The sequence below is a fragment of the Anabas testudineus genome, chromosome 8 (genome assembly GCF_900324465.2).
Source record: "Anabas testudineus chromosome 8, fAnaTes1.2, whole genome shotgun sequence".
In the NCBI taxonomy this organism is placed as follows: domain Eukaryota; kingdom Metazoa; phylum Chordata; class Actinopteri; order Anabantiformes; family Anabantidae; genus Anabas; species Anabas testudineus.
This window is the reverse complement of record NC_046617.1, coordinates 16352385-16366998: the sequence shown is the minus strand read 5'-3', so window position 1 is coordinate 16366998 and position 14614 is coordinate 16352385. Positions and strand designations below refer to the sequence as shown.

The 14614-nt window shown below is 36.5% G+C and overlaps 3 gene segments (V, D, J or C); all 3 read left to right on the top strand.

Annotated features, from left to right (window-relative positions):
- The first annotated feature begins 2607 nt into the window (after positions 1–2607).
- LOC113151387 lies at positions 2608–3081 on the top strand. The segment is given in 2 exon segments: positions 2608–2685; positions 2777–3081. Coding segments are annotated over 2 exon segments (348 nt in total).
- Positions 3082–5445: 2364 nt separating this feature from the next.
- Positions 5446–5905, top strand: LOC113149935. The segment is given in 2 exon segments: positions 5446–5501; positions 5595–5905. Coding segments are annotated over 2 exon segments (360 nt in total).
- A 4304-nt stretch (positions 5906–10209) lies between these two features.
- Positions 10210–10630, top strand: LOC117152898 (the record flags this gene model as incomplete). The annotated part of the segment is given in 2 exon segments: positions 10210–10252; positions 10338–10630. Coding segments are annotated over 2 exon segments (336 nt in total), but the record flags the coding sequence as incomplete, so codon positions are not given.
- Positions 10631–14614: the final 3984 nt, after the last annotated feature.

Genomic DNA, 14614 nt, shown 5'->3' with positions numbered 1-14614 from the left:
ATATATAATATAGTGATATGTGATATAATGATATACATAATGATTATCTAAATAGTAGCCTCCACAGAAAAGTGTGTGATTCGAGTGACACACTGTACTTTCTGCTGCGTTACAGAAATTGATCTGCCCCAGATTAAAAAAATGTAATATTGAATAAAATATTGAATAGATACCTTACACGAAAACAAATCCACTGGAGCCTCATGCTACTATTATTACTGTGCCAGACACCCACAAGATAAACTGGCATGTTACATACAGCTGTTACATAAATTCACCAGAGGACAATCTGAAAGAAAAGGAGTAGAATGGATAGGGAAAAGGCTACTCAGATGCCAGCAGAAACACTTATGCCAGCAGTGTGGGAGGACGTTTAGAAATCAGTAGAGATGACAGTAACAGCATGGTTCATCTGAGACTGTCCAACCTGAAGCCAGAGGACTCTGCTGTGTATTACTGTGCCAGAGAGTCACAGTGTTTAACGTAAGCTGGGAGGCTTTACAAAAACCTCCTCTTCCACCTACAACCTACAGGTGGCAGTGATGGTAAAAGCACCAGAGGGTGAAGACATGAGAACAAGTCCCACTGATTGGCAATTATCTCAGATAATTTCAGGTCTATTAATAAAACAAAAAGGCTGATATTGTCTAACATCTAATCTAAGAGCTGTTATAATGCACAATATATTTGTAAAACTTTTATGGATAAATAGTTATATAAAAGTAATTATAAAAAAATCTAACCTATTTTCTTACAATTTCTTATTCTTGTGTTTTATTACTTTTATTATTACTTTCGTCTTTTGTTGTGGTGAATGATGTAAACTAATTAAAAAAAATTAATTTTGTTTTTTTGTGTGTTAAAATATTGTTAATTCAAAAACTGCTTTCTGCAATTTTAAAATGTAAACTATTGTCTTTATAAAAGAAGGTAACAAACTTAAATAACAGATTTGTCATCACATTGCACAAATTATATTTTGACACTCAAGACTGAGTCAGGCAGCACTGCTAATGAAATAATGCCTTCACTAAACCATACATGAGATCAAAGTCAAATCCAGCTGTGAGGAGGAGTTAATGCAAAACACAGATGTTTTACACCTCTACTTAACTTTCTGCAGAGATGACGACAGAGAACAGTGGACACACAGTTTAACATGATGGACTGTAGGACAGTACTGCTCCTTTCAACTCTCTGCTGGACTGGTGAAGAGTTTAATTGATCTTAATTGGGTTTATTTTCATTTTTGCCACCAACTTAATCATGACATGTATTTGTTTTTGGTTTCACAGGTGTTTGTGGTCAGACTCTGACAGAATCTGAACCAGTGGATAAAAGACCTGGAGAATCCCACACACTGACCTGTACAACATCTGGATTCACATTCAAAAGCTACGCTATGGCTTGGGTCAGACAGGCTCCTGGAAAAGGACTGGAGTGGATTGCTTATATTGGCACATCAAGTTTGCCTATCCGTTACTCCCAGTCCGTCCAGCGTCGATTCACCATCTCCAGAGACGATTCCAGAAGTAAAGTCTATCTTACAGTCTGAAGACTGAGGACACAGCAGTATATTTCTGTGTCAGAGATACACAGTGAGAGACAGTCACACAAAAACTACTTCTGCTCTTGGGAACAATCTGTTATGTCTTAGTGTACTGCTCTGCTACTTTTAGTAAGAATGTTTTATTTAAATCATAATTCATGTCAACATTCAGCTTAGATGTTTAAAACACCAAATGACAATAGATCATAATTATTTAACCTCTGACACTAAAATAATATTTTTTTCTCTTACAATTTACAAATGTATTTATTTTTCAGGATTTTTCTTGTGAGTGAACATTTAAACATTTAAAAAGTCAGAACATATGGAATAAACATATGTGTCCATTATCTTAATTAATAACACTACTATACTATTTATTTATAAAATAATTAATAAACAGTATAATGCCTGATTTTAACAGCTCTATTTTGGCTTTATAAAGTCCAATGTGGTTTTCTCCTTCCTAAAGGGGTAGAGTTTATTCAAAAAATGAGGAAATGCAAATGTCTACCACAATTTCTTTACCTACAAGTTTTGGGTGTTGTCAAACTGAACCAGTCTCCCTCTGAGGTAAAAAGAACTGGAGAGACAGTGATGATATCATGTGTCACGTATATGTATAAAAATATGTATAAAAAATACATCAATAAATCATAAAAATAATGCTCACTTTTAGATGCAAAACCAAGACAAAGACATTTCTCAATATAACAGAAAATTACAGTTTTACATGTGCAGGAAACATGTGTGCGAACAGCTGAAAGGCAGTTAAATTGATTAAATTATATCCATAACACAAACCACCAGTTTAGTGCCCAAATACTTGTGACATGAATTCACCATAGGAGGAGCCCTACGACTATAAATTATTATTTTTTTCTGTTAGAAAAAATAAATATTGTTGTTGTTACCTTATTTTTAAATGTATAATAGCCTGAAGCTATTTCTGTCCTGCTGACTGGTTCCATTGATTAAAAACAATTCCTTTTATGCAAAGTGAACTTCCTCCCAGTCTGCTATAAAGACTTGACCTCATGTTAGTTAGAGCAGAAGAAGAGAAGCTCCCATCAGATCACCTTCAATACCAACCATGTTCTCTGTAGCTCTGCTGCTGCTGCTGGCTGCTGGATCCTGTGAGTGTCACTGAGACAGAGACACTGACAGTATGATCACAGTACACTGAGTGTTCACTGTTATTACACTGATCCATGTTTTGTTCTACAGGTGTGAAGTGTGAACAGCTGACACAGCCAGCCTCTGTGACTGTGCAGCCAGGTCAACGTCTGACCATCACCTGTCAGGTCTCTTATTCTGTGGGCAGCTATCACACAGCCTGGATCAGACAGCCTGCAGGGAAAGGACTGGAGTGGATTGGGATGAAAGCTGGTAGTACTTCATACTACCAAGATTCACTGAAGAATAAATTCAGTATTGATTTAGACTCTTCCAGTAACACAGCGACTCTAAATGGACAGAATCTGCAGCCTGAAGACTCTGCTGTGTATTACTGTGCCAGACACCCACAGTAACACAAACCATCAGTAGAGCTGAACAAAAACCCCTCAGTGTCTGAACTGTGATAACATGAATCCACAAGAGTAAAAGCCCAAAGTCAAAGGCAGAGGGAGTCCATGGAAGTATTAAATACTCAAATAGTTATATATATTTTATTAAATTAACCTCACTCTGAGAAAAATTCACAGTATTTCAGCTTCATCATGTTCTCTGTAGCTCTGACACGGCTCCTGTGAGGATCAGATGCTCAACATTCAAAGTTATTATTTACTTCAGCATTTTGCATGATCTAATCTTGTGTGTTCCATTTCACATGGATTAGTTTAATAGATGATTGTAAAGATGTCAATAATGAATAAAAATGTCCCTTCACGTATTAAAATACTAATCTAAAAAATATTTTAGATTAGTTAAACTTCTTCTGTGAATTACTGTAACTTTTTACTTTTGTCAAGTCCAACAAACATAAACTTGAATGAGTCAATACTTAGTAAACAGAACTCAGGGACACAACAAATATGACTCTTTTTAACTCCTTTTCTTTTATCTTTTTTTAATTATTTTTTATCTTTGTTTATCTTTACTTTTATTTCTACCAGAATGTTTTTTTTCCATTCTAATAAAGTGTCTTAATCTTACATTTGAGCAACTATTGTCTTTATAGGGAGGTGGCACACACAGTTGAAATAAAAAAAAATCTACCAGAAAGAATTTAACTTTTAATGTCCACATGTACTGTAGCTACTGTTTTTTTTTGAAAAACTATGGTTTAAAATGTATAAAAACTGTTGTAGTCATGAGAAAAAGCCTTCAGAGGGTAGTAAAGCTAATGTTGAAACCTGTGTTGAAAAACATCTGCAGCTGTTTTCAGTTTCATGTAAATTAGATGCAAATATCCACCTGCAATTTTTTTGGGGGCTTTTTAGAAGTATGTTTACAATAATACAGTATCTGCTTCCAGAGATTGCACCATTTTATCTGGCATTAAAATATTCACATGAGCAACAGCTCATGTAAAGGCAGGTCTATGCAAATGTTCCCTTCTATATAATATCTAGCAAGAGAAAGTGTCAGAACATTTTGGTCAGAACAACTGACAGCTTTCTAAATATTAGAGAGACTTTAACCCAAAATCACTGTCACAATTGTTATCTTTAGAAAATATGTTCACCTGGAGTTTACTTCTACTTACTGTTCATGGTAAGAAAATCTCTCTTGTAGATGCAAAGTCAAATATATCCAAGTTCAATGAAGACTGACCACAATTTTTTTTTATTTCAGGGGTTTGGGGTGAGATCAAACTGGACCAGTCTCCCTCGGAGGTGAAAAGACCTGGAGAGACAGTGAGGATTTCATGTGTCACGTCTGGTTATACCATGACCATGAGCAATGCTATGAACTGGATAAGACAGAAGCCAGGGAAAGCTCTGGAGTGGATTGGGTGGTTAAACACAAATACTGTCACTCCAACCTATGCCAGTTCCTTTCAAAGTCGTGCCAGTTTTTCTCAAGATGTTCCCAGCAGCACTCAGTACCTCGAGATCAGGAGTTTGACAACTGAAGATTCTGCTGTTTACTTCTGTGCTCGATTACACAGTAACTAAAGACAGTGGAGCAGCTGTGCAAAAACCCTCAAAGATGAAAGGTCTGTGCAGTGATCATAGGGACTCACATCTTATAATATAAAATAAGTTGTTATAAGTATAACCAGACCTTTGAAAGAAAATGTGAATGAACTCAGATTCCATAATTTATTAATATTAATTACTTTTTGGTCACGTGTTTTCTTTTTTCTGGCCTGTTGCCATGACCAGCACCTAAAGTTTGGTCAAGACCTTTTTGTTTTGTGTGTGTGTGTGTGTGTGTGTGTGTGTGTGTTTGTGTGTGTGTGTGTGTGTGTGTGTGTGTGTATATGTGTATGTGTATTTGTTGGTGTTGTGTTTTTATGTTTTGTACTGAAGAGCATCTCCTCTTGAGAGAAGAGAAATGAGCTGCAAAAGCTTTGGTGACTTTGATGTATAACTTTGGGTATCCAATGTACTGCATGAACATACCATAGCTTATATACATACATACTTTTTAGCTTTGGCAACCATAAAACAACGATTCTCTGCTTGGAGCATTCAGTCACCACTATCAGTTACACTTGGTGGAAAGGAATAAATAAACCATAAACATAATGTCTGAAAAATACTAGCTGGTACTGCATCTTCACAAAAGGAATTTTAGACAAATATAATAATAAATGTCAGTGTGACAAACTTTATAATCTCCAAGTGTCAATCTTGAACTGCTGCCGGAAGAGGTGGAGTAAATGCAAAGCAAATGCCTCTACTTATTTGTCTGCACAGAGGATGATAGAGAACAGTGGACACACAGTTTAACATGATGGACTATAGGACAGGACTGCTGCTTCTAACTATGTGCTGGGCAGGTGAAGATTTCACTCCTCTTCATCTGACTTCCTTTTTTTTTTTTACAGTTCCCAACTGACTGTATGTGACTGCTGTTGTTTTTATCTTTACAGGTGTTGATGCTCAGACTCTGACAGAATCTGAACCTGTGGTTAAAAGACCTGGAGAATCCCACATGTTGACCTGCACAGCCTCTGGGTTCACATTCAGCAGCTATGGCATGCACTGGGTCAGACAGGCTCCTGGGAAAGGACTGGAGTGGGTTGCTTATATTTATGACAGTAGCTACATCTACTACGCTCAGTCAGTCAAAGGCCGTTTTACCATCTCCAGAGACAACAGCAGAAAGCAGGTGTATCTGCAGATGAGCAGTCTGACAACTGAAGATTCTGCTGTTTATTACTGTGCCAGAGACTCACAGTGACTGAAGTTGGTTGAGCAGCTGTACAAAATCCTGTGGTTACCATGCTTAGTCAACTGATTATGTCCTTTTTGCTAGGTAATTAGTTTGTTTATTTCTAATGAACATAAACAGTTTTGTGCATTAATTGTATTCATAAAACCTGACCCATATCATTCACAACAATAATTACTGGGATTCAAAAAAAAAAAAAAAGTCTTTTCTGATCTCAGCTGAACAAAGTTTGTAACATGCATCTGAAGTGATTAATAATTTTTACAAAAGCTCCTTCATTTGTAACCAACTGCTAAATTTTAAAATAGGTTTAATATGTTTTTCTATTAAACCATTTATAAGGAAAAGAAATTTGATCTTAAAAGCAGGGTTGAGTAAAGATAGCATAAAAAAAAAAGTTAATATAGCTACTTTATTCCTACGCTCATCATCTTTTGTATGAACCTGACAGACAGGCATCATCATCAATCATTAACATATTTACATATTAATCATTACATTATTTTAGTGTTTCTCTGCATTTATGGAAAAAAAATAAAATAAAATTTTAATTGATTACATAATAATAAAATAAATTTAGTACAGTCTCTGCACATGATGAAATTGAGCAAATGACTGATTTTTGTGCAGACCTGTAGTCATCTAATTTAGAAACTATCAAAGTTAAATATTTATAGAGTAGACATTTATTTATTTACATAATTTATATAATTTATCATGTCATAAAATGACATGACTGAAATGTGAATACTTTCATCTACTTTGTTTTTAATAATTGAAAACAAAAACTTCAACTTCATCAAATTTTGTCTGTAAAATGAAAATTCTTTTCATTTATTAAAATAAATGCTCATGACACAATTTTAAGCGATGACTACAACACATCAGTTCATTTTTGTCTTATAACCATTGGTGTTCTTCTGTATGCAAAGTGAACTTCCTCCCAGTCTGCTATAAAGACTTGACGTCATGTTAGTTAGAGCAGAAGAAGAGAAGTTCCCATCAGATCACCTTCAATACCAACCATGTTCCCTGTAGCTCTGCTGCTGCTGCTGGCTGCTGGATCCTGTGAGTGTCACTGAGACAGAGACACTGACAGTATGATCACAGTACACTGACTGTTCACTGTTATTACACTGATCCATGTTTTCTTCTACAGGTGTGAAGTGTGAACAGCTGACAACTACAGCTAGTTGTCAGCTGGCAGCTACAAAGGTTCACTAAAGAACAAGTTCAGTATTGATGTAGACTCTTCCAGCAACACAGTGACTCTAAATGGACAGATTCTGCAGCCTGAAGACTCTGCTGTGTATTACTGTGCCAGAGAGTCACACAGTTACACAAACCATCAGTAGAGCTGAACAAAAACCTCTCAGTGTCTGAACATCTGTTCCATGAAGCCAGTACAGACTTGGAGACATGAGGAAACTCTTGGTCTGTACTGAAGGTAAACTGGCTTCACATCTGCTGTGTGAGACAACAAACACCAACTTTTTGAATTATTGTTTTCAAATTATGTTTTAAATTTTCACATGTATTTAAAGTCAATCACCTCCCAAACCTTTCATGAAAAGTTAAAGGAAGAAGAGGAGAAGTTCTGGTTTTCTCTGACTGACGACAGCTATACAACAGGTTGGATCAGACACTGTGAAGGAAAACCAATGGACTGGATTTTGCTTCGATGGGGAAATGGAGACTTATACCAAAATGACGCTCTGAAGAAAGTTCAATTACAACACATACACTGCCACAAGTTCTGTGAAATTAACAGGACAGAATCTGCAGCTGGAGGACACAGCTGTTTATTACTGTGTACGCACAGTAGCCTGTGCAAAATAATAATACTAATAATAATACACAGTGACTCTGAACGTATATACCTGATTACTGTGAGAGAGAGAGCCATAGTAACACAAATCATCAGTACCTGAACAGTAGCATAAAGCCACCACAGGAGGAGCCCTCAGACCATGAATGATTTCAAGACGTGTGCAGTGTTGCTAAACATTCATTCATCAGTAGCTTTTAACCAAATTCAAAGTCATTCAAACCACAGAAAACAAGGGCAGACATACAGAGACAGAACATTCACACCCAGACTCACGGAGAGAAAGCTTTCAGCAAATTAATGTTGCAAATAGATACAGTCAATTATAAAATAATTCTCACTTCTGTTTCCACAGATACAGTTTCTGTTTCTACAGTATTGATCTCATCCAGCCAGACTCACTGGTTGTGCAGCCTGGACAGTCTTTGACCATCACCTGTCAGGTCTCTGGTTATTCTCTGACTGATGGCACCTATGGAACAGGTTGGATCAGTCAGTGTGTTTATTAAACAAGATAAAAAAGTTCAGCATACAGTTTCACTCCTCCTGTGAGGAGGGGCTCATGCAAAACTCAGTTGCCTTCCACCTCTACTTATCTGTCTCCAGAGACAATGACGGAGAACAGTGGTCACACAGTTTAACATGATGGACTACAGGACAGGACTTCTGCTGTTAACTCTCTGCTGGGCAGGTGAAAATGATCTTTAATTCAATCTGTATTCAAGGATTTGCCTGTTAGCACCAAGTGATAACTATTTTCTTTATATTGACAGGTGTTGATGCTCAGACTCTGACACAATCTGAAACAGTGGTTAAAAGACCTGGAGAATCCCACACACTGACCTGTACAGTCTCTGGCTTCAAAATCTATAGCTACTATATGAACTGGATCCGACAGGCTCCTGGAAAAGGACTGGAGTGGATTGCTTGGCACGATAGTGGTAGTAGCAGTACTAGCAAATCCTACTCTCAGTCAGTCCAAGGCCGTTTTACCATCTCCAGAGACAACAGCAAATCTGCAGATGAACAGTCTGAAGACTGAAGATTCTGCTGTTTATTATTGTGCTCGAGGGTCACAGTGACTGAAGTTGGTTATTTAGCTGCACAAAAATCTACAATAATCATCTTTAAATTTAGTATGCACTTATTTAGAAACAAACTGCATGTATTAAGGGTGTAGAGTCTCCAAAATACAATAAAGAAACTAAAACAAGGATCCTGATGTATACATGATCATTTTAGACAAAATTAGGTCATCAAGGTATACACCACTACACATAGTCTGAACATTAGAGTCATTGAAACAAAAACAATTAACAATTAAAATAGAATAAAAAAATACAATTAAACTCATATAACTGAGAAAACAAATCAACTAAGATGTAATTGATTTACATCAACATTACAAACACTCATTTATTAATGTAATCATGTGTTAGTAAGTGAATGAGTAGCTTGTAATTAAATTTAGTTATTTATTCAAAGTACAGTTAAAGTCTAAAGAGTTCTTGTCATGGACTGAATTTCCATACGCCTCTTTTGCATTTTCATTTATTTAAATATAAATTAGCTACTTTACTGACTACTGAATATGTAAATTGTTGTTGTATGTCCCCTCATTAAGATGTGAGGTGTCAGTGTGTAAGTGAGAGGACAGAAGAGCAAACATCAGTTCAGCTTCAACATCAACATGTTCTCTGTAGCTCTGATACTGCTGCTGACAGCTGGATCCTGTGAGGAACTTTCAGCGGATTCATGCTGATAAATACATTAGAAACACAAAATAATTAGTTGAATGGTTATTCTTTCACTGATGGCAGCTATGAAACAGGTTAGAGCAGACTGAGCGAATGAAAAGCACTGGAGCTGATTTTGGGAAACTTTTAATAAAATAATGTTGTGAAGAACAAGTTAATTCGCATACATCATTCTGATATTAGCTTTATATATTAGTTCTAGAACACAGGGGTTTATCACTCTGTACATCACTTATAACACCACCAGACCAGTACAAAAACCAGTCAACCACAAAAATCACACATTAATAGGATAATTGATAAATGAATTGAAAATTACTTTTTTGATCAGATTTTTTATTTAATTATTGAGCTGCAGAAGATTTGACACTTGACTCGATTAAATAACCTCATAATAATTACAAGATGTGGTGAATTCTACAAAAAAAAAAAAAATTTTTTTTTCTGTAGAGTTTTAAATAGTTTACAAATAAAACCTCACTATAAATTTGATTGAGTTGAGTGAAGTTGAGTGTAAAAATAAAAATAACATAAAGCAGAGGAGATCAGACGAGATTTTTATGTCAGTGAAGTCAGAAGATTAATTAATGGACTTAAACAAATATTGATGCCCCACACATTTTACTCAAGGCAAAACCAGTGACGTTCTTTGCTACTGGACTATAAATACTTGACATGAGTCTGTCACTGAAGTTTACAGCACGTCTGTTTCAAAGAAACAAAAAAACATGTTGTCAGTGACTCTTCTGCTGCTGTTGGCAGCTGGATCACGTGAGTCTCTCTGCATGTGTCTAAGTCGCTTATTCTTTTTGATTATATGTTTCAAAACATTTCTTTTCCATTTCTCTTTTAACAGGTGTGAGGTGTCAACGGCTGACACAGCCAGCCTCTGTGACTGTGCAGCCAGGTCAACGTCTGACCATCAGCTGTCAGGTCTCTTATTCTGTTGGTAGCCACCACACAGCTTGGATCAGACAACCTGCAGGGAAAGGACTGGAGTTCATTATATCCGCACGTGTTGGATATGACACATACTACAAAGATTCACTGAAGAACAAGTTCAGTATTGATTTAGACTCTTCCAGCAACACAGTGACTCTAAATGGACAGAATCTGCAGCCTGAAGACTCTGCTGTGTATTACTGTGCAAGACACCCACAGTGACACAAACCATCAATAGAGCTGAACAAAAACCCCTCAGTGTCTGGACAGTTGTAACATGAATTCACCAGAGGAGGAGCTCTCAGACCATGAATGATTCAATGAGTGACTGTTTTTCCACTTTCAACTCATGTTAATTAATCAAACTGTTAATGCAGAGAAATCAAACATTGGCACCACAAGCCACAACAATGCAAGAAAGCCCAGTTCTGCTGTAGCAGCATGTGTGTTTTCTGTATCTTGAGGGGGAGACACAGAGTTTGTTGGTCTTGTTGTTGCTGTGTTATTTCACCCGTATCACCCATCAAAGATATTTTGATGTGATATATTATGTTGATGCGATATATTATATATACATTATGTAAACATAATATATTATGTATATTATGTTTAGTGATATAAAACTATATGTGTGTTTTCTAAAATAAGTTATATGATTAAAAAGTCCATCCCACAGCTTTTTGCATGAATTATTTAAAGACTTAATCACTATTGCATTGATCTCCAGAGACAACAGCAGAAACCTGTTGTATCTACAGATAAATAATCTGAAGATTGAAGACTCTGCTGTTTATTATTGAGCATGAGGGTCACAGTGACTGAGGTAACCTAAGTAGCTGCACAAAAACCTACAATATTCATCATTACTGTACTGATAGACCACCATTACTGCTCAGAACTTCTGTCTCTATTTTGAGTTCAAGGATATTTCAGTATGTACTCATTTAGAAACAAATTGCACTTAACGTGTAGACTGATACAATACTGGAACTAAACATGGATTCTGATGTAAAGATGAAAATTCAAACTTATGAGATGAAAAAGTCTGAATGATAAAATAAAATATGTCAAAATTAGGTCTTAAATTAGGTTTAAACCACAATAAAGATTCTGAAATTAGAATAATTGATGTAAACCATGATGATAGAATTAAACTAAGATACATTAATCAAAATTAAAAAAACAATCAGCATCAGCGTTATGAAAACACATTTATTAAGGTAATCATATCTGTATTAATGAGTGAATGAGTAGTTTGTAGATAAGAGATTTGAGATTATTGTTCAAAGTACCTGGGATTGTTGGGTTTTCTCTATAATTTTTTGTATAAATATTTTCTGTAAGGTCTTAAACCTTACACTGTAAAGTGCCTTGAGATAACTTCTGTTGTAAATTGGCGCTATACAAATAAAACTGAATTGAATTGAATTGAAAGTCTGAAGAGTTCTTGTCAGAAATTCAATCTCGACTTTTTATTCGGATTTTCATTTATTTGAAAAGAAATTAGCTTATTTACTATGAATATGTAAACTATTTTCCCTGTAAGTTCGTTCATAAAGATTAGAGGTGCCGCTGTGTGAGTGAGAGGACAGAAGAGCAGACATCAGTTCAGCTTCAACATCAACATGTTCTCTGTAGCTCTGATACTGCTGCTGACAGCTGGATCCTGTGAGGAACTTTCAGTGAAATTACAATAATAAATATATTAGAAACAGTAAAAAGTCAGATGAATGAAATAATGTTGATTTCTGTTTCCACAGGTGTGTACAGTATTGATCTCATCCAGCCAGACTCACTGGTTGTGCAGCCTGGACAGTCTTTGACCATCACCTGTCAGGTCTCTGGTTATTCTCTGACTGATAGCAGCTATGCAACAGGTTGGATCAGACAGCGTGAAGGAAAAGCACTGGAGTGGATTTTGCTTCGACGGGTAAATGGAGACTTACACCAAAATGATGCTCTGAAGAAAGAAGTTACTTTACAACACATATTCTGCCACTAATTCTGTGAAATTAACAGGACTGAATATGCAGCCAGAGGACACAGCTGTTTTTTACTGTGTACGTGCAGTAGCCAGTGCAAAAAACAGATAAACCTACGACTCACTCATGAGGACACATGTTGTGCTGAGTACATCGCCCACATTGACACATTTTAATGTGATTTAACTATTCTTTAGCTTGTGTGGTATTAATTGATACTATATCCTCAAGATTATATCAGTGATGACTAGTTTAATTAAGTAGACAAGTTTAATTAAGCAATATAGCGACTCTAAATGAACGGAATCTGCAGCCTGAAGACTCTGCTGTGTACTACTTTGCAAGAGACCAACACAGTCGCACAAACCATCAGTAGAGCTGAACAAAAACCGCTCAGTGTCTGCACAGTTGTAACATGAATCCACCTGAGGAGGAGCCCTCAGACCATGAATGATTTAATGATTGACTGATTGTTTTAAAGGTGCTTTTTGTTTTCTTTGATTAACTCACTGAGCTGTTTTACTACCATTATGCAAATAACTTCCATCGTACGTTGCCTCATAATGAAGTGAAGTGTCTGTGTCAGAGTGAGGACAGAGGAGCTCACATCAGTTTTAGTCTCAGTCATGTTCTCTGTAGCTCTGATACTGCTGCTGGCAACTGGATCCTTTGAGGAACTTTCAGTGGATTCACACTAATAAATACATTAGAAACACAGAATACTATGATTGAAATAACGTTGATTTCTGTTTCCACAGGTGTGTACAGTATTGATCTCATCCAGCCAGACTCACTGGTTGTGCAGCCTGGACAGTCTTTAGCCATCACCTGTCAGGTCTCTGGTTATTCTCTGAGTGATAGCAGCTATGCAACAGGTTGGATCAGACAGCGTGAAGGAAAAGCAATGGAGTGGATTTTGAGTCGATGGGGAAATGGAGAGTTATACCAAAATAATGCTCTGAAGAACAAGTTCCTTTACAACACATACGCTGCCACAAGTTCTGTGAAATTAACAGGACAGAATCTGCAGCCGGAGGACACAGCTGTTTATTACTGTGTACGTCAGTGGTGGAGCCACAGTGATACAAACCACTGACAGACCCGTACAAAAACCAGTGAACCATGACACTTAATATCAACACATTTTATAAGGAACACTTGTATGTGAAATAAAAATCGCCCTAATGTGATTTAAATCATTTTTACTCCTATAAGATCTGATTGTTTCTATTGGTCGTTGCCTAGGACAACATCCTCCACGATTTTATCCCCTCCAGGATTGACTATGGTCTAAGAACTTGGAAATATACGGTTTATTACAACCCCACACTAATTAAGATTGGATTGTGTTCAAGAAGATCAAGAAGCAGTTTACAGATTACTTTTGTGTTTGCTTTGACAGGTGTTAATGTCCGACTCTGACACAATCTGAATTAGCCGTTGAAAGGCCTGGAGAATGCCAAACATTGACCTGTATAGTCTCTGGCTTCAGTTCAAGGCCGTTTAACCATTTCCAGAAACAGCACCAGAAAACATCTGTTTCAAGCTTGTTAGATTAATATTCAATAAAAGCTAATAGATAAAAATGATGGCTGCAGTTACAAAAATGTGTGCTGATCAGTTTGATGTATGATTTGACTCTCAATCAACCAGAACTAACAACATACTATACAGTATATATTCAAATGTAAAACAGGTGACATCAAGTTTGGAGGGGGATTAATACATGTACACACAATATTTAAAAATTCTTATTGTTGCTGTTGTTGTTAAAATATTTTATAAATAATGTTCAACAACATATCTATTGGCTTCAGTTATGTTATCATCCATCTATCATCTGTTTGAGTCTATGCAAATTCAACAAATTTCCCTGTTGTTCAGCTATAAAAACCTCAGATTGTTCTGTCAGTTGACAGCAACAGTTTGACCATAAACCATGTTCTCTGTAGCTCTGCTGCTGCTGTTGGCAGCTGGATCCTGTGAGTCTCTCTGGATTTGTCATAAGTAGCAGTTGTTCTTCGGCTGTATAACTTGACAAATTTATCACAAAACATTTTATTCTCTTCACAGGTGTGAAGTGTGAACAGCTGACACAGCCAGCCTCTGTGACTGTGCAGCCAGGTCAACGTCTGACCATCAGCTGTCAGGTCTCTTATTCTCTTAGCAGCTTTCCAACAGATTGGATCAGACACCCTGCAGGAAAAGG